Source organism: Theropithecus gelada, chromosome 5, assembly GCF_003255815.1.
Source record: "Theropithecus gelada isolate Dixy chromosome 5, Tgel_1.0, whole genome shotgun sequence".
Lineage (NCBI taxonomy): Eukaryota > Metazoa > Chordata > Mammalia > Primates > Cercopithecidae > Theropithecus > Theropithecus gelada.
The window spans coordinates 69,660,976-69,688,400 of NC_037672.1; the positions used below are offsets into that span (position 1 = coordinate 69,660,976).

General features: G+C 35.7%; 1 protein-coding gene across 1 annotated transcript in view; it reads left to right on the forward strand.

The window, feature by feature from the left end:
* The window catches only part of ADAMTS3 (ADAM metallopeptidase with thrombospondin type 1 motif 3), a 281,280-nt gene that overhangs the window by 126,443 nt on the left and 127,412 nt on the right, over window positions 1-27,425 (forward strand). Inside the window, exon 4 of the mRNA XM_025385984.1 lies at window positions 18,553-18,709. Coding sequence (XP_025241769.1) covers window positions 18,553-18,709 — 157 coding nt within the window. The remainder of the gene's footprint in view (window positions 1-18,552; window positions 18,710-27,425) is intronic.

Genomic DNA, 27,425 nt, shown 5'->3' on the forward strand with positions numbered 1-27,425 from the left:
GACATTAAGAGACATATTTTGGTAATAGCACATAATTTTAATGTATTTGTTATAGAACAATACCACTTCTTATAGAACAGTACCACGTTTGTGCGAAATTTCATGTTCATACAGCAAAAGTGTGGGAAAAAAGATTCAGGAGAATTAAAGAAAATGTGTGAAGCACATTGAATTCTGCCTGACACAGAGATCAACAAATGTAGCTATTCAAAGTAACGAATGCTTTAATGTCATATTTAACATACCAGGCTCAAGTCTTAGTTTGAAGCAAGGTATAGCTATTTTTGATAGATATGCCTTCTCCTTTCTTTAGAATATTACATATTTGATAATGCATCTCAGAACAAGAATATTAGAAGAAGCTCAAGATACGAGATGAGTGCTACAGAGCAAATTTAGATGAAAACAAAGGAAACTAGACAAAGTCTTTATCCTTGGCTCTTGATAATGGACATTTGCCATGACTACTGAGCTTCTAGCTGGAGAGATGCTTTATTTAGCATTTAATGTGACTTGCAGGCAGGGTGGGGCTCTTGATCAGGAGCTGACATTCACGATCAGGGTTAGTTTTGGTTAAAGCTTGTTTTTTCCATCATAAGAAGATCATCAGGAAAAAAGTCAGCATATTTCAATACTGTAAACTGTTTTGGGCTGGTTCAGCCATTTGGCAGCCCTATAAACAGAGTAGGATTTCATTGAAAGAATGAGAACTGAGAAATATATGTTCTCTGCCTTCCAGCATAGGTGGATGCTGCTCCAATGTAGAACTAGTTTCTGAGTGTTAATTTTAAGAATTGGATCTCATTACTTTTTTTCTTGAAAATATAAATATCATAAATAAGTATTCTGAATAACATTAAAAGCTTGGCATGTAATACACATTTTCTTTTGGTATGAGGTATGTGTACTGATTATGTAAAAAAATACAAAAAGGAAAAAACTTACTCATCTGTTTTATTATTGGTCCTTGATGCCATCAGCATACAATGAAGAGGACAGTCTCAAGGTTATTCCCAAGATCATTTTCAGTTCCAAAGTTCTGTCATTTTCATTAGTTCTCTTTAATACTTAAGTATTATAATCTTTATTTAAATTTTAATAAGAAAGCAAGGCATAGCTGTCAGGGTTCTGACAGGGAGCAGTGACATTCTTTAAAATGTTTACCTGAGAGGGGTTTCATGAAGGGAACCTTTACAGAAGTGTGGGCAGTGATAAGGAACTAACATAGAATGGCGAGGCAGCCAGAACTCATGAAAAGCTGGATGCTGTTATTGTCCCTAGACCTCAAGGGGCAAAACAGGGAAATGGTATTAGAGCCAGGTACATGGAAGAGCAGTCTGAGGGGAGCAGATACCGGTACTCTGAGCTCCATAGTGTGGTCAGGAGGGAAAGTAGAATCAAACACCTGCCTTCTCTCTTCTCCCATTTTGTGACATGGAGGATGCTGTTGGAGGAATTTATGGGCCAAGAGGAGAAGTAGCACACTCCTCGGCTGGAATCTGGACATACCTAATTGTAGAGGAGACTGGAATTATAGTTCTCCTATGTACCTAGGAAGAGAAGAACACACAGGTATTGGTGAGTGCCAGCAGCCTCTGCTACAGAGGATCAAGAATGACTCCCAGCTTTCTGACTGGGACATCTGGTGGATTATAGTTAGGAAGCTGTCTTGGGCTTTCTCTTCATTTATTGGTAACCTTTTTTATCCCTGACAATTCTTAGATTTTTCTCTCATTACTACCTTTTCTTAAGCTTTTAGTATTATAACTACTACTACAATTACTACACTACAACTACTGCTATTTCACTATTGCTACTATCACTGTTTTTTCGTGGGCTCTTTCATGGTTATTTTAAGTATATACAAATCTTATGTATCTCCTCCTCCCATTTCCCCTTTCCCAAATAGTTATATCCCTTCTCTCTGTTTTATTTTCTTCATGATACTTATCACTATGTAAAAGTACAGGTTGAGTATTCCTTACCTGAAACACTTCAGACCAGAAGTACTTTGGATTTTGGAATATTTGCATGTGCACTATGAGTTTCTCGGGGGCGAGACCCAAGACTAAACACAAAGTTTATTTATTTTTCGTATACACCATAGACACATAGCCTGAAGGTAATTTTGTACAATAGTATAAAATAATTTTGTGCATGAAACAAAGTTGTGAGTGCATTTTGACTACACCCTGTCACATAAGGGCAGGTGTTGAACTTTTGGCTTGTGGCATCATGTCATTGCTCAAAAAGTTTTGATTTTAGAGCATTTCAAATTTTGGATTTTAAGATGAAGCATGCTTAGCCTGTCCTTTTATTTACCTGTTTACCTGTTTTTTTGTCCTCAGTAGTATTTTAGGTTTAATGGGGCAGTGACTCTGTCATGCTCCTCACATATCATCTGCAGTTCCTGGAACACCGAATGCCCCATAGCAGGGTTTCAGAATATTTGTTCAGCCGAAGTATCGACAGGTTTTACGATCCATTTTAGCCATTGTGCCATAATTATTTTCCTTCTTTCCACTTCTATTTATGCTCTGTGGGTGTCTTTTTGCATTGCTTCTGCTTCTTTCCTTAGAACTTTTTCTTTGCTTTCCATTGTTTGATTTCTGTTTTGCTCCATGGTTGTTCTAATAAGTCTAATGAAAGAAGTATCAATGATGGAACAAAAAACCATCTTAAAATCTTAATAGTTCATGTTCCATTCTCAAATTTTCATCTACTTGGTTACTTTCTGTTACTGATCCCTTTAAATTTTCTTTATAATTCTCCCCATTTAATTTCTATTATAATCTCTTGCTTCATCTTAGAACTCATCTTCTATTCCAGCCAGACTTTTTCCTTGAGGTTTTTTTTTAATGATTTTGGATGCTTTGTCTCTATCACCAGACTTTCCCTTTCTTAACCACACAGTTTTGTTTAAACTATTAAAAATAACATGTTTGGTTAAGTTTTTTTTTTTTCCTTTATTTACTAGATATCCTTTCTCTACATTAACTCTAATTCCATTCTTGCAGTTTTCCATTGTTTTATAACAGATCACCTCAAACTTAGGCCATAAAACAACAGTTATTTTACTGTGTTCGTGGATTTTGTATGTTAGGCATTCCAAGAGGGCAAGTGTGGATGATTTATCTTTGCTTCAGAAAGTCTGGGTTCCTCATCTGGGAGTGCTCAACTCACTGGGAGTGATTTGAATGGCTGAGTGTTGGGGGCTGTCTGGAGGCTTCTTCATTCACATGTCTTCTGGTGCCTGGGCTGAGTTGATTCTAAGGCTTGGACTGTCACCAGAGCACCTACACACAGCCTCTCCATATGGTTTAGGTTGGACCCTGAATGGAGGGACTGGCTGAAGCCATGGCAAAAGAACATAAATTGTGGATATTTCATGGACATTTATTAGTTCCCCAAATTAATACTTTTATAATTTCTTAGGCCTGTCTTTACTGCAATCTCTGAACATAAATTGTGAAGATTTCATGGACATTTATCATTTCCCCAGTCAATACTCTTGTGATTTCCTATGCCTGTCTTTAATTTCTTAATCCTGTCATCTTTGTAAGCTGAGGATGTATGTCACTTCAGGACCCTGTGATGATTACGTTAACTGCACAAATTGTTTGTAGAGCATGTGTGTTTGAACAATATGAAATCTGGGCACCTTAAGAACAGGATAACAGCGATTTTCAGGGAACAAGGGAGATAACCTTAAAGTCTGGCTGCCTGTGGGCAGGGCAGGACAGAGCCATATTTCTCTTATTACTGAAAATGGGTAAGAGAAATATCGCTGAATTCTTTCCCCAGTAAGGAATATTAATAATTAACAGCCCTGGGGAAAAAATGCATTCCTAGGGCAGGGCCTCTAACATGGCTGCCCTAGGAGTGTCTGCTTTATGCAGATGTAGAAAGGGATGAAACACGCCCTAGTCTCCTGCAGCACCTCCAGGCTTGCTAGGATTAGGAAATTCCAGCCTGGCGAATTCTAGTCAGACCGTTCTCTGCTCTTGAACCCTGTTAAGATGTTTATCAATGACAATGTGTGTGCCCGAAACTTCATGAGCAATTTTAATTTTACCCCGGTCCTGTGACCTCGCCCTGCCTCCATTTGCCTTGTAATATTTTATTACCTTGTGAAGTATGTGATCTCTGTGACCCACACCCTATTTGTACACTCCCTCCCCTTTTGAAAATAACTAATAAAAACTTGCTGGTTTCGTGGCTTGGGGGGCATCACGGAACCTGCCAACATGTGATGTCTCCCCTGGACACCTAGCTTTAAAATTTCTCTCCTTTGTACCCTTTCCCTTTATTTCTCAGACCGGCCAACACTCAGGGAAATAGAAAAGAACCCATGTTGAATTATCAGGTGCGGGTTCCCCCAATATCCCAGTTTGGGTGCTGGGCTCTGAGAGGAAGCAGCTGGGGAGAGTGTTCCATGAGACCACAGCAGAAGCTGCAAGACTTGTCATCTGGGCTCAGAAGTCCTGCAGTGACACTTCTACCACATTCTTTTGGTGACAAGTGAGTCATGAAAGCTGGCCTAGATTCAAGGGCAGGGAAATTAAACTCTATCTCTTGATGAGGGAGTGCCAAGGTCACACTTGTAAAAGCATGTGGGATAAGAACAATTGTAATATGGCCATCTTTGGAAAATACAATCTACCACAGTGACCTAATTTGATTCATGGAATTTTCTTTTTTCAACACAATAAGGTTGAAATGCCCTGGGGCCTTACTACTCAAACTGTTGTTCAGGGACCAGAAACATCAGTGTTACCTGGGCATTTATTAGGAGTACTGAGTCTTAGCCTGCTGAATCAGAATCTGTTTCTGACAAGGTCTCCAGGTGATTTATTTACACTTTGAAGTTTGAAAAACACTGCCCAGGAGACGTTGACCATGAATTGGTCTTTTCTGTATTCACCCAACTGCAGAAGGAAAATAGCAAGCGCAGAAGGAAAATAGCAAGCACTGAAGGAATAGTTGAACTGACCTGGATTGAATTCCTGTTTACACGCAGAATTCCTATACTTTAAATTATACCTGTCACTACTAATTTTAACCCTATTAATGTTGATTAGAATCTAACTTATCTTTTTAGGAGCAGTGACTATATCTTTAATATGTATCCTCAAAGTGTAGTATAATGCATAATCCTAGCTTTAGTAATTATCAGTCACTAATCTCCTTGACTCAAGAAGGTTCAGGATGATCATGCACTTTGATATGTTTAATAATGCTTTTTTGAGTAATGTCTAAGATTAAAGCATTAGGATCTTTTGGATTTTACATTTCCCTTAAACTATTTTTTAATTGTTGGATCTTCTAAAGCTTTTTCCCTCCTGTAACAACTGACTGTTGGTAGATATCTATTTTCTACTGAATGAAAGAATATGTTTTTTTAATATGTGTTAAGACACCTTGAGTTATTCTATAAAATTTTAAAAACCTGTGAAATGTATATAGGACTTACTATATCTTTAGCAGATGACTATTATGTATTTCAATTATTACATATAGTTGAATTCATAGGTTCCATTTATTCATGTTTCCTTTAAATAGTCATCTTAAAATTCATTTTGGAGCAAAAGAATAAACATCCAAAAATTCATTTTGATTGGCACATTAATTTTAAGGCAGTTTTTCTCAAACTGTGATTTCCAGGCAACTACTATTTGCAGCATCTGAAGTGCTTGTTAAAACTGCAGATTTCTGATCACCATCCCAGTCCTTTTGAATCAGACTCTCTGGAGTTGGAACATGGAAAAGTCTCTGAGGTTGGGACCTAAATTCTTTGGCACACTAAAGTTTGTGACCTACTTTCTTAAGGAGTTAAGTATATGAGTCTTACAAACATCTTTTAAGTTATTTATTATGGGAATAAGTGGGTTTCGGGATATTGGCAGGGAGCAGCTTTTCAAATTCATGTCTTGGGAGCTCTAATATTAAAATATAATTTAAATAATAAAATAATTTTAATTGGGAGACATCTGAGAGATTATCTAGTCATACTCTTTTAATTTTTTAGATTATGAAACTGAGCTCCAGAGAGTTTAAATGACTTTTCACAAGCAACGCTAGTTAATAGCAAAGCTGCGACCCGAACCCAAGTCCTGTGTCAACCAAGCTAGGGTTTCTCCTTTATGCTAAAACAAGGTAGATTCATCTTATCTTTTAGCTTGGCAATTAGGTATGTTAAAATGGAAAGCGTAAAAAAAAATGAGCATTTAATCAGCAGTTCTTGGTTTACTGAATTGATGAGGTTAATAAAATTAAGGTTTACAGTCTTTGATCCTATTATGGCTTTAGTCATCCAATATAAGTCTTTTCTTAGAGGTTTTCTTGTATGTCCTTATACACCTCATCATAACTAAGGAAAACTGCTAGGTAAAATATCTTAACATGAAAAGCCCTACATGAAAAACTAAAACAGATACAGTAAGCAACGATTTATACTCTTTATGAAAAGTAGCTGAGAGTTTTTTTAATGGATAAAATTTTATATGCCATGAATTTCATAAATGTCAAACACTTATGAAAAGCATTTTACTAGAGACTATTAAGACTTTCAGAAAATTAGGATAGGTGGAACCTCTCCTTCAACTCATCTTCAAACTCAATTTCCTTCATATCATTTTTCCTCTTCCTCACTTCTTGTGTCCCCATCCATTCCCCATGTAATTGCACAAGTACAATAGCGATGGGTAAGCCACAGTACCCATAATGTTTTTTTAGGTGTTCAGTTAATAAACTGACTTTTAAATGACAAAAGGTCCTTAAAGTGTTGCATAATCTCATTTTTTTAACTTCATTTTCTTTCACAAAAGGAAAAAACATCAACTTTATTTTCTGTACATTTTCAATATTTTTCAATATTTTACCTTTATTTATGGAATTTTAGCAACAGATACATTGTGTGTGTTGCAGCACACCTACAATAGGCATGTAACATATTAGGAGATGGAGAAGGGCTGGAGTGGATATTTACTGTGCAGTAAAAGGCAGAAGAACTCCTCAGAAGTTCATGTCCTGTCTCTTTGCCTCTCACTTGTGCTCTTTCTCTCTTCCATTTTGCCATCCCTCTGAATTTGGAACATAGAGATTGATTGAACTAACCTTTCTTCTCTTCTTTTTTTCTTCTTTTTTTGGTCTCTGTTTTCTTTTCCTTCTGCTGTTTTCGAGCTCTGAGTTGCAGATTGGTTTTCTTTACTCATCTCTTTCTCTGTTCCTCTTGGGCAAGGTATTATAGCACAGAGCCCCGATAAATGCATACTTGTGCCTTACCTCTATTCCTCATGATGTCACTTTGCGTGGAACAGAGCTTACCTGAGAACGTGCAACATAATCAGCTGAATAAAAAGGTCATTGATACAGCTGGCTATGGTTGTTACCAGCAGAGACTTGGAAAGAAGTGTTTGACACTCAAAAGAGGAATGTAGTGGAATTTCTTGGACCCCACTCTGCCACCTCAAGTAGGAAGTTCTTGAAACTTTCAGCTTAGGTTCTCTTCATTTACATTAGAATTGGGAGGGGTGTAGCCTGGGAATGATTAATGAATTCAATGAGTTCTAAGGGGTGTTGAGAAAGAGTGGAACTGGCATGTGTGAGAAGTTAGGTTGAAAGAAAATAGTACCAGTGCATTAAGAGCTTTTGGAAATTGTCCCTGCTAACACCTTGACACCAGTCAGCCTTCTGATCTACAGAACTGAAAGATAAGTTTGTGTTGTTTTAAGCCATTACATTTGTGGCAGTTTGTTTTGGCAGCAATAGAAAAACAATATAGGGCCGATCCTTTTTTTCTACCCACCTAATTTAATTTTTAGGAAAAATCACCCTAGAAAGAAGTAGAGTGGATGACTGCTTTGATTCAGTTTTTATTTTTTCTTTTCTTTTGAGATGGGGTCTTGCTGTGTTGCCCAGACTGGTGTGCAGTGGCACAATCATGGCTCACTGCAGTCTTGACCTCCAGAGTTCAAGCAAGTCCTCTCACCTCAGCCTTTCAACACTGTAGCTGGGACCACAGGTACATGCCTATATGCCTGGATAATTTATTTGTTTATTTTTGTAGAGATAGGGTCTCACTATATTGCCTAGGCTGGTCTCAAACTCCTGGCTTAAGTGATCCACCCTCCTTGGCCTCTCACTATGTTGGGATTATAGGCATGAGGCACTGCACCCAAGCTAATTTAGTTTTTTATTGTTATATTGTTATTTGACCTGCTTTTATATTTTCCAAATCAATGGAAATAAATAAATAACAGAAAGCCTGCTATTTTGGTTCAGATATGCCTTCTGCCAAGATGAGTGAAGTTATAGTTTGGGTATATGCATTTACTAATGTAAATAGAATCCACAGCAACATAGAATCAAATGCCCATATTAAAAATAAATATGTTTTATATATTTTATATTTGTGTGACCATTGTATAGTGTGAATCATTAAGAAATAAAAGAAAAACAAGATTTAGGCTTATGAATTATCACATTTTGCTAAGAATAATGCAAATAATAATTTACGCATCCTCAACTTTTTCTAAGAATACTCATATATTTTTGAAACATTGGATAATGCTAAGCATTGCTAATGCATTTAATCCCATAATTCACAAGTTTCTGGAGGAATATGCTTTCTTGTTTCACATCAGTTAAACCATAATGTTATTGTAGCTTTAGCTTGAAATATAGGACTTACATGTCATTCAACAAGTACCTACCCTCTTCAATATTACAAAGAATATGTAGCAGCTTATACATTCATACAATAAAATATTGACAATAAAATAAGTCAGCAAGAAGAGAACATAAAAAAAGAAAAAATAACCTCCAATAAAAAGTTAGTATCCAAGGATTTATGGCACAAGACTCTCCTAAAGTAGGATACAGATTTGACTCTGAGTTTTCTTTCAGATTCTGATTGGTTATATAATATTCAGTGTTTGTAATAAAAATGAACTAGTTTCTTGGGAGAAGAAGAACTGTTCCTGTTACTAAAGTCTGTGATTTTGTTTCCCCAGGACTGTCATGCAACAAACAGGGTATGACATTGAGAAAGGTCCTCAGTGACAAATGCACTGCTACTACAGTAATGAGCTTCCTAGGGCTCTTTTTGTGTAATCATCTTCGTTCTAGGCAGGTGTTTTAACATTTTAGTATAGTTGAATAAAATCAGTTCTATTAGGATCCCAAATAACTGTGGCCTGGCTTAATGGAAGCAGGAGTTGGTAATGGAGATTAGGGAAAATTAGAGGGATTAGAATGGATGTATAGAAAATCCTTTAGCCTTCAGGAAATATTTCTCAAATTTTATTTTTTGTCACTTGTATTTTGATAAGAATCAGGCAGCAGAGGGTTGAAGGTTATGCTCTCTAGGGAACTGAAATGGTAATATCTAATGTCCCTTGTTAAGGTTAGATCCATTTGCTTTAACAATTAATTGAATTGTGGGTTGAGATGGCATTATTTTTTTTTCTTTAATGTAGGACTCTAGCCATTTGCAGGAGATGCTTTCGAGATACAGAAAGCATCTGGAAGGGTTATTGTTGAATGAAATGCTAACTAAACTCCAATGTAAATTTGGCATTTAATCAGGTTTATATTTGGATACAGTTAACATCTTATTTAACATCTCTTAATTTCCAGGCACTAGCACAGTTAATATAAATAATTGTAGTACAAAGCTGACAAAATGATAAATGCCATGGAAATATACATAAAATTCTGGGAGTTCAAAAGAGATAAAAATTCCCTCTGGCTTTAGAATAAGGGAAGGCTTTATAGAAATCGAAGGCATGGCTTGGAGGCTATTCCAGCTACTCTTATTCTTTATGTACTCTGTCTGAATACATCTCAATAGTTGAGTTTCTTTTATTTAAGTAGAGAGATAGTACTTTTGGTTTGCGAATACAGCTTCAGAACGGTACTAGTCATTCTACTTTCCAGCCCTCCTCAACCACTTTACCTTCCTCAATCCTTCCTTTGCAGAAATTCTGGAGAGGCCATTGAAATGCTGCCTGAAATTCAGGAAATATTTAGAAATCATCTGCATATAGTAAAATCTGTCCATTCTAATTGTAAATGGAATTACACAATGTGTTTGCTTGGAACATTGATACAACAGATGTTTGAGGAAATAACAGTGAAACGGTGATTCTCAGAATGTGTTTTCAGAGAACCTTAGCAAACTAAAATCATGTTGTTGTACCACTAAAGTATAATGATAGTCTTACTTGACTATTATATTTACACATATTCTCTCTCTTACACACACAATATTGATATACATTTTTCTCAGCATCTTTTCCAGACATTTAAAACTTACTATGCCTTTCTGTGCTATGAACTAGTGTAAGATTGTAACAGATTTAGCATAAAATGGTAAATATTTAGTTTCAGCTGCAATTCTATGTTAAATGATTGGTACCTATTTCATGAGGCACCAAAAAAAAGCTACCCATCTCTATTCTCTTTCCTTAGCAGATTTGAGAAGAACTGCAATAAAATGTTTAGTTGTTACAATTAGAAATGGAATGTGTCCATGGCATAAGTGTTTTAGAATATTTGACACAGAATTTTAAGAAAATATTGTAATTTTTGATGGAACTTTTAAAAAAATGTCACTTAGACTGATTTTTGTCTTAAATACAATTTATTCTTCTCTTGATGTCTGATTTTTATTATTATAGACATATAAAAACCAGTGTTTTACATTTCTTGTAGGACTTTATAAAGGGCATTCATAGACATTATCTCATCTGAAACTCTCTATACCCCACACCCCTTGTTCTCATTTGCCATTTATGCTCTGATGAGAGTTAGAAAACTATCTAACCTAGTTTATTAGAATTGGGCTTCAAATATGGCTGTGAGGACCCCTCCTAGTGAGTAAGGAGTGTGGCCTTTGTGATCGCTGTTTTCATCATCTGAGGCTATCTGACTTAATTCTGAATGCTTGGCAGTGTTTGAGTTGAGTGATGTAGCTGGAAGAGTTGACCAGATGAGGGGAATTTTGCAGCTGGCTTTTTAGCACACATCATTGTTTTATAAATATCCCCTCCGAAATGCTGTCAGAGAGCCTATATGAAGAATTAGAGCAAAATAAAATATGTTTAACATAATGTACTTAATGCTATACTAAACATAAATATTTTTAAAAATTAGTGTTAAATTTTGGAAAATAGTTTGGGAAACAATAAATATTTCACGTATCATTGCAGAGATTCTATATCAATGCAGTACTTTATATGAAGGACTTTATGTTATATAGGGAAATTTATAGAACATTATCTTGATATTGTATGTCGATTAATTGACATTAAGGATAAATTAAAAATGATTGCATCTTTTTAAATGGAATCCCTCAGGAGAATATATAATTGTATGTGTATTTCTAAGTCATATATTTCTGGTTTCATTATAAATAATAGTAGTACTTAGAATTTTGTGCACACTTATTCCTTAAGTCACTTCATTGTCATATGTGCTAAATATATCCTGTGAAATAAAATGTTGCAGACCTGAGAGCAGGAATGTGAATTTTTTACTGAGGGTTATGTATGATAGTGCATGACTACCTAAATGGGCATTCTAGTGGATAAAAGAACTTTGACTATTTAGTTATTACTACTGATGATTTTTTCCTTTCTTAAGTATGTATAGGAAAGACTTGTCTAAAACCTCAGGTACTTTAAAAATAGTCACTCCAATTTTGGTAGCTACACAGAGAAATATTAATATGATGTGACAGGAAGAAGTGCAGAAGAATCTACCTCTAATGGCTGTGAATATTCTGGGATCTGAAAAATATGTGGTTTTGACACTGACCCTTTCTGTAATTCCTTGTAATATCTCATCAGCCCCCACTACTGTAATTAAATGCTTTTGCATGCCTAGTTTCCTTCTCACAAACTTCATTCTCTGTGTCTTCTTCACTGCAGTTACTTTTACTTTGACAAAACTCTATCCTACTAGGTGCCCATGACACTCTTCTTGGTTTTCCTCCTATCTCTCATCATTCCTTTTCAGTTTCCTTCTAAATCTAAGGTGTTTTATCTTCACTTTTCCATAACTTACATTGATTTCTTCTCCTATGCTCCCTCAAGTGTTAGGCACCTACTTTGAGCCAGGCACTGTGCTAGTCCCTGGGATATGACATAGCAGTGAATATGGCAAAGCCCATGCCCATGTGAAGCTTATATACGGAATGGGGCCAGGCAAATCATCTAGTCATACTGGAAGGGAAAAAGTCGGGATAGAGAGTGAAAGCGATGCTAACTGATGTAAGTGGGGTAGTGCCAGTGGGACTAGGACCATGTGGCTAGAGCAGAAAGAGCAAGGCATAAAGTGTTAGAAGCCAGAAAAATAGACAATGCTAGGACATGGAGGGCCTTATAGGCCATGGTCTAGGATTTAGATTTTAGGAATTTCCTATATGACAGTTTCCTAAGGTTATATGGTCATTTCCCAGGATTCTCTATTGACCCTCCCTCAAATCTCTTTATGTACTTTTCTTCTTCATTTCTGTTAACAGCTTTTGCTATTGCCTCTGAGAAGATGTATTCCAAATCCATTGTGGCTGTGACAATTTTTTTTTTTTTTTCTGAATTACAATTCTGTATTTCTCTACTGAATGCTGGGAATTTCCATCACTATTTCAAGAGAATGGTTAAAACAAAACACATTAACTTTTTCTCCTGTTTTCCAGTCATCTTGCCATTTTGACTTTCCTGTTTCTGTGAATGAAAACATTAATTTCATAGTCATCCAACTTCAAAACTAAGATGTAATCTTAGATTGTGCCTTCCTTCTTTGTTGATGTTTTTTCATGTATCAGGTATTTATCGAGTGTCTAGTTTATGCCAGATATTGCTTTAGGCACTTGAGATACATAGTTGAACAAAGCAGACCAAGAAGTGATTCCTGACCAGCAAGGCAGTGGTGGGTTACTAACAATAAACAATAAACATGATAGGCAGTTAAGTGATCCAGTCTGTTGGAGGGCAATAAGTGCAGTGGAGACAGTGTAGGAAAAGAGGCTGGGGGTGCTGGGTTGAGAAGTAGATGGGTAGTCCGTGTATGCTCTTTGAGAAGCAACACCTAAGCAAGGACTTAAAGGAGGTGAAAATGTTAGCCATGCAGAGTGTTAGGGGAAGAGGATTCCAAGTAGAGGAAAGTGCCAGTGTAAAGGTCTTAAAAGGGAAACACCCCCTAAGTATTCAAGAATCAGCAAGGAGCCCATCATGGCTGGAGTGAAGCCAACAAGGAAGAGAGTGAGCAGATGAGGCGGGAGAGGTGATGGAGTCTTGAAGGCAGTGATGCTGAGATCAGGGAGGGCCTAGGTAGACTCTGTAGGAACTTTGGTTACTAATCTGAGTGAGAAGGGGAGACCTTAAAAGGTTTTGAGTAGAGGAGCTTATATTTTAAAAAGTACCACTTTTTTTTTTTTTTCCTGAAATCACTTTTAAATTAATTCCTTCCCCACTCCCCTGACCTTTTCTCTTCCCATTGCCAGTTTTTGTATCTGGACTGTTATTTTAGCTTCTTGCTTGCTTCTATCTGGCACTTAATCATCAGAGAAATATGAAAATAGTGTTTTGTTCTCGTCCATCTGATCAACATTCTTTTTTATTTATTTATTTTTTGGTTCTCTGTTTCTACATGTTAAAATTCTGACCCAAGGTAGTACTAAGAGTCTTCTGTGACATTGTTTTGGAGCCACCCTGCATGAACTGTTCCCTGAATGGGCTTGCTTGCTATCCACATGTGTACCAGGAACTTTTGTACTTACAGAGGTATCCAGTATTCTGGCTTCCGTGGGCCACAATGGAAGAAGAATTGTCTGGGGCCACACATAAAATACACTCACAGTAACAACAGCTGATGAGCTTAAAAGTAATCACAAAAAAATCTGATAACGTTTTAAGAAAGTTTATGAACTTGTGTTGGGCTGCATTCAGAGCTGTCCTGGGCTGCCTGTGGCCCACAGGACACAGGTTGGACAAGCTTGCTTTAGAACTGTTGCTCCCCTCGAATGGCCTCACTTCTAATTCCTTCTCTTCTATCCCCACTATAGCAATACTCCCGTCTTTGGAAAATCACCGAAATTCTAAAAGTTCTTCATTCCCTCATTTGTGTCATTCATTCATTCATGTAATTTTTCATCAGAACTTTATTGAATACATATTTTGTGCCAGCAATTGTGATGGAGCTTAAGACTCAAAGGTGGCGGATCACGAGGTCAGGAGATCGAGACCATCCTGGCTAACACAGTGAAACCCCGTCTCTACTAAAAAAAAAAAAAAAATACAAAAAAACTAGCCGGGTGAGGTGGCAGGCGCCTGTAGTCCCAGCTACTCGGGAGGCTGAGGCAGGAGAATGGTGTAAACCCGGCAGGCGGAACTTGCAGTGAGCTGAGATCCGGCCACTGCACTCCAGCCTGGGCGACAGAGCGAGACTCCGTCTCCAAAAAAAAAAAAAAAAAAGACTAAAGGTGGGTTAAGCTAGATATATGTGCCTTAGTAGCTAACAGTTCCACAGGGGAGAGAGAGAACCATAGATTTCACATTCAGCTAAATACACCCTTGAAATTTGTGTTAAGGACCAGGAGAGAAAAGAACACATTACTTTCAGTTAGAATAATTGGCTAAGAGAGGATCTAATTTAGATTGGGGCACCTCATTTTTGTGAGGTGAGGGAGTGAGTAAATCATTTTAAGGAGATAACATTTAACTTGAAACCTGGAGAATAAAAACCAGCCAGCTTAGGGAAGTGTGATGTGGTGGAACCAAGGCTCTTTAAGCAGAACTAATGGCATTGCAAAGACCTGAGGTTATAAGGACCTTGGGAATAGAAACAGAAAAAGAAAGTTGAACAAAATCCCCTGAGGTTGGGACCTCACGAGGACACTGAGAATGGCAAACTTGAGGATGGTGGGCAGCACAGGTGATGTGGGCCTTGAAGGCCAAAGTAATGAGTGCAGTGTTAAGTGCAATGGGGAGCAATTAAAGTGTTTTAAGCAAAGGAGTGGCATGATCTTTTTGGAGGTTGAGACTTCCATCTGTTCATCAAAATCCATTTGTCTCTTCTCTCTGGGCATACAGCCAGCTTACATTTCCTGGCCCTCTTTGCAGTTGGCTGTGAGCCATGCAACTGTATCCTATCTATGGCAGTAAGTGGAAATGGTGAATAGCACGAGTAGGGCGAGCTCATAAAAATTTCCCATGTGGGCTTCCTCAGACTGCTTCCCGTTTTGACTAGGCATACTGGAAGATTATATTACGATGATAGAGCCACTGTCAGCCTGGACTCCTGGATGGCTGTGTGGAGTAGAAACCCTTCCTGGCCAATCCAAAACCATCCTGAGCTTTATGTGAGTGGGAAAGAAGCACCTGATGTTTTGAGCTCTTACATGCTTGCTCCACTTGCTACCAAATTCAAATTTCTCCAAATTTAATATGATAATGTTAAAGGGCAATTTTGGCTGCCACACTAGGTGAATATGTACATCATGTGAACGGTAACGGTGGCCAAAGCGAAGGTTTATTGTGATGTGGACTAGGTACATTTCAGTTGAAATAGATACTGGATAATTTCGAGTGAAAAATCAACAGTTCTTACTAAGTTTTCTGTGTCTGGTGAGGTTATGGAGGAAAAAAATTTTACTTGATTTTACTATCAACTGTCCTGTCAATTCCTTTCTGGACTTTCCATAGCATACTCACTGAATTTCAGTAGGCATATATTTTATTTATTCGACTGGATTGAATCAAATGAGGACAAATGAACTGTCTTTCAGGATTTCTCATTTATTACTATATTTAGTACAGTGCTTTATATAAAGTACTTTCTTTCATTAAACTTTACTGAAATTAATAAATAAAAGGGCCGACTTTCAGATTTCGGGTCCATGGAGTTATTGGACATCACTTGATCCAACGCTTGCCTTGTCACTAATACTGACTCAGTCTGACTTAAATTTTCTTTGCTTTCTAAATGAGATGTTTAATTGTGTTGAATTTTGTTTTACCTGTGGCTTAGTGTGATAAAATAACATCATGTGGCCTGGAATTTGAATGTTTGCCGTAGCAGATATGGAGAAGTGTTTTCAATAGGCACGTGGGCTAATCCTCACTGCCCTCCCTGTCACTTTCAAGTGACTGCAATAGCCATTGCCCATTGCTCAGAGTCGCTGACCGCTTCAGTGGCACTGTTTCTTCCCTGAGTCAGGCACTCATCTGGGAGAATCATTATGATCTTCGGAAAATCTTAAGATAGGGAGTTTTTGTCATCCAAATAAATAATGATGATGTTTATAACTAAGGAAATGTTAGTGGATTTAGGAGGATGGGAGGATAATGTAGATGTTACAGAATGCAGTGATAGCAGATTTGGAGCAAAGAAAAGACTGGAATAAAGATGAATACTGAAACTCCCATGCTGATGTACTTCCCCTTATAAACTTCCATATATAAAAACAGACCTATCGTTCCAGGATAAAGCCAGTTCACGCTTTTTGCTACCAACAGATGGTGTTAGGGATGAGATAACATTTTAGCCTTATACATTTTATTAACTTTTTATATGTTTACTGTGTTTGTGCTTAGTTTGGATATAGTTTATGGACATTAATTCATTAATGCCTGAGAAGGCCAATAGCAGTGAGTGTTGGAATTACTGGTAATAGGAGATAAACTAATATGACCATAATATAGAAGAGATTAAAATTAAAATTGGAAAGCATGAGGAAGATGTTGGAAATTATATTTGTAGAAGAGGTGAATCTATTAACCAATAGGAACAACTCTGAATAGGGAATAATTAACTATGTAACTTTTGAAAAATACTGTGTATTTCATAGTACATGACTAAGTGTAAAGTAATTAGGTAAAGAAAGAAACTCCAATTTTTGGAGTATCTGGAAGATGAGCTTTACTACTAAGTACCCACTAGCTCAATGCTCTTTTAAGTGAAAGCTAGAGGGTTGTTCCAGAGGGTATGGGCCAAGAATAGTAGAAGAGTTGTAGTAATGTTTTCTTGTGAGACATGGCCCCATAGGTTCCAGGGCTGTTTGTAGTGCACATCATAAAGGCAAGTGCAGAAGTGGCATATGGAGATGGCATAGCTTTTAAGATCCCTGTGAGGCTTACAAAGGGGAAGAAGGGAAATACCATACCCAGTTGTAGAAGTCAGAACAGAAAGGAAAAGGACAGATTTGAGTGCAACAGAAAAGCTATAGTCATAGGCATCTTTGTTGAATATATACATACACACATATATAATATATAATATTATATACAGCATATAATATATAATATAATATATATATACACATATATAATATATAATATATTATATATATCTGCTGAAAACATACGCTCTTTGGTAAAGGACACCTCCCCTCCCTTTCATTTCTATGTTGCTTGACAGCATAATGGCAAAGATATCAACATAGTTGGAAGGAGTAAGAAACTCCTCCCTTGTCCATGTGGCCCGAGAGCCAGTGACCTCATATGTGAAAATACAGAATAAGTTAAAGGTCTGAGAAAAAATATGGCATCTCTAAATCTGATATGTATTTTCAAAATAAGTACAATCTCCACACTAACACATTATTTGTTCCAATTTTGTTTTCAAATAAATGTGCTTATATTTAAATTAATATTTCATATTATTGTATGATGTTTAAAGTAGAAACATGAGCCACAACGACTTGACTGTAATGTGGACTTGATGTTTAAGAAATATCACATTTTAGAAAAAACCATCATTTTTCTTCAGCTGTAGTACTGACTATAGGCCTGGTGTTTTCTGAATAATTAAAAGATGAAACAGAATCAGAAAACAATAGAGAGATAGAAGGAACTGAAAGTAAGAATAGGCTTTTCAGTGTGAAAGGCTGCAGTTTGAGGGGTATACATATATATAAATATATATTAAAGTTATAATTTTAATCATAAAGTTAGATTAAGCTAGGACAAATATGAGTTAGTTCTTCAAATTCATAAGCTCTAGAAATGTGGAATTTCCACAGAAGCTTACTGAGACTATTTTAAAGAAGTAACTTTACATACTGAATGTAGCATGGAACTCATTTCTGTCATGCCACCTTGTTTGGGAGGAAGATGTAAATAAGTGAAAAAGTATGTAATGTGTGGAAAACTGCTCCACAGTGGGTTATTATGGGAAATTAGAGATTTTTTGAATTTATGTATCCCATATGATTCTTACTAGATATAAAATACCAGGTAGAACATACAAATGCACTTATTTTCTAGTTTGATAAAATGTATATGTTGTATGATTTCCCTATTCTCATCCTATGTAAATTTTGTATTCTATAGTACCTTAATATGAATTTTTTTCATTTCTGTCATATGTGAATTTCTACCTTATATGAATTACTGATAGTTAATAACTATTTTAAATTTATAGCCAAATGTGGAAAGAAAAAGCGTTAGTTTTCACAAGTCATATTCTTGACATTTAAAAAGATGTGCTTGTGAGCTGAAGATGATAGATATTTCTTTTTTAAATTAACACATTTTGTGCTTTCTCTAGGCTGGAATGATAAAAAGTGATAATGAAGAGTATTTCATTGAACCCTTGGAAAGAGGTAAACAGATGGAGGAAGAAAAAGGAAGGATTCATGTTGTCTACAAGAGATCAGCAGTAGAACAGGCTCCCATAGACATGTCCAAAGACTTCCACTACAGAGGTAGGCATCTTGACAAAGCTTAATAATGAAATATAATTTTAAGATATTATGAAAATAACTCTGTCATCAAGTAAGAGAATGTGATTGTCATGTGCTCCTGTATATTGTGGAGGTAGCAAAAGAAGTTTACTTTTATAAATCATGAAATTTGGCTTGCTTTTAAAAAAATGCATAGAGTATATGTTACAGGTATTTATTCCAGTGTGTTATATATCCCTGATATGACTTCTTTTAATACCTTTATATTAAAACTATTGGTTCTCTAGCTTATGTTGAAATTTGAAAATATTTGTGGTTTGTGCTTTACAGAAGTATCTTAATTATGAATTATCAGTGTTATTTTAAACCTTTTAAAGGACATATATTGACATGACAAACAGTTGCTTTTTGTTTTAAGACCAGTGTGATGGATATATTTGAAAATAATAATGCTACTTGACTTTAAAATCTATTTTGCAAAACTTTTACTATATGGAGGAGACAGTGAATCAAATTCTTCTGTGGACTTCTATTTCAAATTAGGCTAGAACTGCTAAAGTCAAGTAAATTATGTTGCGTAAAAATTTTCTATTTTTGTTTGTTTGTTTAAATTAAACCTGAAAGTTACTTAGTATTAAGGAGATATGCTTATGCATTGGATATAAAATTTCCTCTGTGGAGAAAAAGAAAATTTGGGAATCCATTTTTTTTTTAACCAGATCTCAAAAAGTCTGTTAACATTTGCCAGGACAACTTTCTTAATTAAGAATAAAGAGTTTCCTCTTTAGAAATAATTTCTCTTCTAGATTGCCTTTTGAGACTTGTTACCTAGTCGTCTGATTTTCAGATGCTACTAACTTCTCCTAAAATTATTTATGAATAGAATAGTGCAATTTAAGATAACTTTAAAGTTAACACATCTTGAAAATTTTAAAGAAATTTCTCATTTGAAACAACAGGACTATATTAATAAATACAGTATTATAAAATGTGTGCCTAGCTTATAGAGTCACTGTAGTGGCTTTGCAGTTAGACTTGGTGTGAGTAATAATAGCTCTGCACACCAAGTTGTTGTTACCTTAGATTAGTACTTAACCTCTCTGAGCCTCAGTTTTTTTTATGAAAAAAGAAGTAATAGATATTGCACAATTGTAATAAGTATTAGACTTATATGCAAATTGCTGAATGTAGTATTCAGCAAAAATGGGTGCTTGATCAATGCCAGCTGTTATTTAATTAACTGTTAATATTTAATATCTTTGCAGAAGATTAGCATGTTAAGAGTTTTGTTTAAGTTGAACCATTAGTCATTGTCTTCAGGTGAATCTCAATTTTCATATTCTAAAATTGTTATTCTAAATCAGAAGACTGGTTATGTTAAAGAAAAGGTAGTAGGATAGAGTGCTTTTTCTATAAGTAAATCTTGGTTGTTGCATATTACTAATATCTAATACCTCTTTCAAAGCAATAGTTAAATATTTTTTAGGAAAGCATAGGCCACATGCTATGGAATTGTATAGGAGAACTGAAAGCCAGATGAGTTACTGTGGCTGTCCTCCCATCAGCTCCATCTGTCATAACCGTAGTTTCATCAAGCTGTACCCTATTACTACATTTCAATTCCTGAAGGTGTATATTTCTATAAATATTAATCCTAGTACTTTTCATTAGTCTGATATTTATAAGAAGAGTTTTTTTTTGCTTGAAGTAAGAAAGTTACAAGAAATACTATGTTTAATACTTATTGTATTTTTAGATGATAGAATAGAGAAATTAACAGTCAGGGTACATATACATAAAGCAATTGGATGGAATTACAGAAATTTGGAACATTGCTTTAGAAAATTATTTAAAATGTCAATTTCAATAGCATCAACACACTCAGTTTACTTAAAAGTTGTTTTTAATAATGCAGACACTGAAGACTGAGTTTTTCAGTCATTAATAGAAGATTGCAATTATAGTCGAAGTAGGCCGCAAACTAGAGTAATACATTCTGAGACAAGTTTCAGTGGTCATGGGTCAGAGCAAAAGGAGTTCCTCTGTCACCTCTTGATTACCTTAAAACTTGAATCAAAATTAAATCATTCTGTTCTCTTAAAATGTTCCATGATAAATGTTAATATGAGCTTAATGATTTTCACCTTCTTCTTATGAAGCTCTGATTGAATTAAGTTGTAGGTGATATGAATTTACCTCCTTTTGAGAATCTTGAATTGTAACCATATACGTTAGAAGTGTAACTCTCTTGCCTGGGGGAACAAGTGATTCAGATTCAGAACTTTTAAATTCTTCCTTTAACTTCTTGGTAGCAAGATGGAGAGCCAAGTCTTCTCATAGACCAAATACCTTCCAACTGTAAATTAAGAATATATTTTTGTAATGTATTCCATTATTTTAAAATGTAAAATTGAAAAAAATTAGGTTTAGAAAGGTATATTGATTTATAAATGAAAGCAAAAGCACTATATAAAATAGTGCCTTTTCTGGATTAATTCAAGATTTTATTTTAGGAAATATATGAGGTCTTTCTTAATGAGTTATGTAGGAAGAGGAATAAAATCCATAAGCTAAAACTTACTTGGAGTGAAATGTGTTTGAGAACCATGGTCTCCATACATTTCTCTGACAGCAAGTCATCAGTAGGAGTTTTGATCATAAGCAAGCCATTTCTGACCCTGCAGGATTTCATCAGTAGGGCCCATGTAAACAGTCTGCCCTATTTTGCTACTTGTCACAGTAATTGACTAGCTACATTTCTTGATTTGGCAGTTTAGTTCCTCAGAACCGCCATTCATTTGAGCTCTGGAGTTTGTTGCAAGTGTTATACATTAAAATCTATTAGGACCTGAACTAGGCAATGGAGAGATAGAGCCAAATGGATAGAAATTGAAGTAAAACTGTTGGAGTTTTGTGATGGGGTAGATGTTGGAGGGGGCGGGGAAAGAGAGAAATTCTAATCTGGAAGACTAGATAATTCTCTTTCCAGAATTCAGGTATATAAATTGAGAAACAGAAATAGGCTTCATAAAGGAGAATGATAAGTCGGTCCAATTTAAGTAGATTAAGTTATATGATCTTTTAGACCACTGAGTGAATTAAAAAATGCATGGTGCATTTTCATAATCATGTCCCAGAGTCAAAGTGTGAATGGCCTTCTAAACATTTCTTGTGGTAGGGATGGGTAGAGATTAGCTTGAGAGTGAAACAGCAGTTATTGGCTCGTCGATGGTTAGAATGCCCCTTCTTGCCTTCTACTCTCTCATTTTCAGGTGTATCACTGAGAATCTGAAGGTGTACACTACATAGAATTGGAAGCCTATGAAAGATGTTTGCTATAGTTAAGAAGGACTTTATGTCTCCAGAAAACAAAATTAAAACTAGAAACAAAACAAAAATTATGCTTCTCCCACACTCGAGAGCCCTAAGCTATTCAGCTTGACCAAATGAAAATATCTATTTCTATTCCCTGTCCGCTAAGAATATTCAGCTGAGTTTCCAACAAAAGTCACAGCTTTGAAACTGTTAAGATAATGTATCATACGGTATGATTCAACAACACAAAAACAATCAATCAATCCTATATATAGCGGATTCTTCTTTCCTGACTCTTAATAGGAAAGTTGTATTTTCACAATGTGAAACATATGAAGAGTTGTTTAAAAATATATTGAACTAAGTAGTAAAGTCAAAAATGCAGTGCTCTGCTTTAGAATTACTCGTTAAAGAATAAGATCTAAAGCAGTTTTACATTTGGCAATATAAATAATGGTGTCTTCTAGTACAGAAGTGGCAAGTATTTATAACACATAGCACTGCCAGTTTCTAGCAAATGAATAGCATCCTTTTCATTAAACAAAAAACATAAACTTGGCATGCTTATGACACATTTGTCTACTTCATCATGGTGGGCATGTTTAATTTGCTTCTTTTTCAGATTTAGGGGCATGGAAATCACATTTCGAAACTCTTTAATTTGGACAAAATTATGTTATATTTGAAATTATAATTGGTAACAATATACTTAATAGAAATTAAAGGGTCATAAATTTCACCTCTACTATTAAATCATTTGTCTAAACTCATGTAAAAAAATACTCCTACCTATCTCTTAAGAATGCTTACTCTGTCATCACTAAGGAGTTTGCTTTAGGCAGTTTACTTTTTGGGGGGAAGGTGATTGAACTTGTATGACATCATTCAGCATTTTACGTTTTTTAATTTAATCCCTAGGCCCTAGGCTTTTCCCCTCAAATTACCCGCTATTCATTCACCATAAGCTTTGTGTTAAAGTAATTTTTGTAATTACATCCTACCAGTGGGAAATGAGGAATAGTAGGCCTTTCTCTCCTAGCTTCCTTTCAGGATTTTCATTTTCCTGCATGAACCCAAATGCTTGTGTTGCTGGCGTGGTTGTCATGGTGCTGTGAAGGCGTGTTTTTGTCCCAGGTGGGAAACATGCAGAAGTCAGAAATGATTTGGGAGTTGCTACTGGTTGCCGGGGAATTAAACTATGAAACAAGAACTAGAAAAATGAGAAGATTATTTCTTATTTTACTACTCCTAGGAACTTCCTAGGCCCAGAGCCCTTCCTTGAATCTGTAGACATGTCAGTATATACTCTAACCTGCTGTATTTGGAAGTTCTCATGACCTATGCCCTGATCAAAGAGAATCATTGGTGGGCTTTGTAACCCACACAAAAATTGAGTAACATAAATTAATTTTAGCAGATTTTCTTTTTAGTAAATGAAGTATGGAACATATTATTACTAAATTACTAAGATATGTCAAGTAGCAATCATTATTTTGGGTAGGTGTTAAATTTTTATACCTAATTATAAATTTTAAATTATAAATTATAAATTTTTCACACCTGCATCATCTTATTTAGCAACCAATCATTTGTCAAGCCTATTACTATTGGATTCATGTGGAAATATTAATCATATTTATGGAATTTTTTGTCTGGTTGGTTTTGTATGTTTCACAATTGGGGTATTTATAACAATTATTGACAAATGAAGGCAATATGAAGATTGAATTATTACATAAAATAGGAAGCAGAGTGAAGGTTAAAGAGCTTTCAGATGTGAAACATAAAGAATAATACTTTATTTTTTTCATTAAATTGCCTTACTGAGTTTCTTCTGTCTCTGTATGGATAGGTTCAATGAAAAGAGCTTATTTAGGACATAGATAGACCAGGATTGAAGTGTTACAAATGTAAATCCATATTTTTTTTTTCCAATAAAGAATTGAAGATGAAAAGACACAAAATGTGTTGAGACTTCAGAGCTCGGGATTACTATTTAGTTCTTGATCTTGCATTAACGGAGAAAGAGAATTGGGAGGTTTTAGATATGTTTGACTGACTGAAGTGAAATTGAAGGCAGTAAACATATATCAAGGTAGAAAGCCAATTCAGATCATTTGGACCAGATCTTGATTCTTAAATTTAGTAATTGCCTATTCAGAAAAGAGCTATATCAATTACTGATTCATGAAGAAGCAGTTCATACCAAGAAAAAGCTTCGCTAGTATTTAAAATGTACTTGCTCTTTTAGAATATAAAACACACTCTATTATCAAAATGTAGTGTTTGCTTTCTCACGTGTCAACTGCTTTTGCTTAGGAGGGATAGATCCTTTTTTTAGAAAAATTTTGAGTACATTTTGACTCTGCTCATGCCAAGTGTGCCTCCTTAACCACATTTTATTTTGTTTTTATTGTATTTTATTTTTTATTCTACTTTAAGTTCTGGGTTACATGTGCAGAACGTTCAGTTTTGTTACATTGGTATACACGTGCCCTGGTGGTTTGTTGCACCCATCAACCCATCACCTACATTAGGTATTTCTCCTAATGTTATCCCTCCCCTAGACCCCCACCCTCCTACAGGCCCAGGTGTATGATGTTCCCCTCCCTGTGTCCATGTGTTCTCATTGTTCATGGTGTTTGGTTTTCTGGTCTTGTGATAGTTTGCTGAGAATGATGGTTTCCAGCTTCATCCATATCCCTGCAAAGGACATTAACTCATCTTTTTTATGGCGCATAGTATTCCACGTTAACCATATTTTAAAGCCTGTACTTTTTTTTTTTTTTTTTTTTCCAGGTACAACGATTTATAAACTTTCATGTTAGTAAGTGGGAAGCATTTGTGTTAGTAATCCAGACATTTCTGGAGGTTTAATAATCTTTTGTTTCATCATTTTTATTTATAGCTCAGGCACTCAATATATTTTTAAAAGATAATTTTCTATAAATTAGGTGTCATTTATTTTTCTGTCGTTTTATTTTCCTTTCTGGATCATCAAACATTAACTTTAAACATAATATTTATTTATGAGAATCAATACTATCCACTCCTGAACATGTTCATTTAGGATTTTGCAAATTGTATGTCTGAGAATGTGTACGTGTGTGTGTGTGTGTGTGTGTGCAGCTCCTACATCTCTGTGGAAGAGTCAGGTTATTCTCACTCCTCTTTTTTTTTTATTTTTTTTATTTTTGAGATGGAGTGTCGCTCTGTCCCACAGGCTGGAATGCAGTGACGCGATCTCAGCTCACTGCAAGCTCCGCCTCCCGGGTTCACGCCATTCTCCTGCCTCAGCCTCCTGAGTAGCTGGGACTTACAGGCGCCTGCCACCGCGCTCGGCTAATTTTTTGTAGTTTTAGTAGAGTTGGGGTTTCACCGTGGTCTCGATCTCCTGACTTTGTGATCCACCCGCCTCGGCCTCCCAAAGTGCTGGGATTACAGGCGTGAGCCACCGCGCCCGGTCTAGAGGATCTTTTTCATATGAGATTTCCTACCGGACATCTTCCGGATATATGGGGTAAAAGTTGATGGTGTCTGTTAAAGAAAAAGAAAACATGGGAAAAATAAATGTAGCTCTGAAATAGTATTTTTATTTGAAAATTGTTTGAGTTTACATGAATTTACTGTCAATTTAAATGTGGGAACTACACATAGGCTAAAACAAATGCTCTTTTAATGCATAATTTTGTAACAGGAGCTGAATACTTGCTTTTGTTCTTTCTGGATACTAGAAATTTTGCTCTAATTTTCAGCTGTTACCTGTCTGGTCTAAATATCTAAATTTAAAAATTCTCAGTGGAAGTTCTTGAATTTGGGACTATATGCTGGAAGTATTTGTTTTAGGAATGATTGGAGCTATTTTCCTCAGTAAGACTGTATAGAGATTATTGTAAACAACCAAATATGCAGCTCATTCCTGTCACTTTCAGCACCTTACTAAGTATCTGAAAAAAATATTTTACAAGTCTGATTGAAGTATTTGTTGAAAATAATTTTTTTCATCTCTCAGAACTACTGTAACCACTTATATTCCCCCCGAACTTGTTCAGTGCTTTTGACCTGAGATATTTTTTATTTGAGAGCTCTGACTGATAATATCAAATATCTTAAGTCTTTGTGTCCAGTTTTTCTTACAGGGCTGTCTTTATCACTCATTTCCTGTGGAAGGCCTTGGTTCTCTCTAGTGTGCTTTACAAATTGCTATATATTCTTTTATTGTCAAGTCTCGGGGGTACTAATACATTTTGCTCCCTAAGTTCAGTCTTTTGTATCCGCACTTTGGCAGATTTTGTTTCTATGTTTTCAAGTTTTGTCAGGTTTTATTCCACGTGTTACGGGGATAAAAGCCATGTCTAAGCCCAAAGGTCCTTGTCTCACGAAAAGGTGAAACAAATAATAAAAACAAATTTTCTTTATGTCCTGTTCTATGATACTTACACTAATACAATGACCCTAAAGAGTCTTGTACTAATGGAAATTAGGGTATTAGAACCATTTTTAAAATTTCTTCATTCCTAACTTTTGGGTGACATATAGGGAAAGCCAGTATGGGAATGTATGCAGACATACATTGTCTTTCCTCATTTCATATGCCTGGCCTTGGCTTGCTTCTGGGTCTCATGGGAAGCCCTAGTGGACATCACTGCTATGTACAGTAAATGGACCTTTCTAATATGTTTAAAGAAGGTATTAAGTTAATCAGACTGGGATATGTTGTTTTTGTCTCCTTCAATATCCCTTTCTGTTTGATGACCCAATATTTGAAAAATCAGTAGAAACGTTTGTGTGGTTCACCTAAGTTTGCTGTCATCTAAGTTCTTCAGGGTATCATTTCGTCACTCGCCAGCACCCTTCCTCTTAAATATGTGGAAGCAGTGTTCTAAAATGCTGCCAGCTCAGACTTACACATATTATTAATGGGCATCTCTGAAAGATATTGGGACTATTTTTATTGATTTGCAGTTTGAAACATAGAAATTGGACAAAATTATTACAACAATCACCTGGATTCTTATTGTGGAATAAAAACCCTACCTTCTTTGGATTTGTCATATTTCCTGATTATGTGGCCCCCATTATATTGAGACTCAGGACCTGAATATTGCCCAGCCCACTTGCAGTGTACATAAAAACATCATTCATTCCCATTTCTTTCTTTCATTACCTAATGACGGCTACACTAAAGCAACTAACTATGGTAATTTGAATTAATTTCAAGTTTTATATTTCAAATAGGAATTAAGTAAATGGGAAACCAAGAATTTACTATAAGTAGTAGGGACTACAAAATGAACAGTCATTTTATTAATAAAAAGATTTCATTGTGGTACATATTAATTCTTTATAAATGTTCAAGGATAAAACAAAGGAAGAAAAACAGGAAAAAGTAGCTTAGCTGTCTTATAATGTTGAACGCATC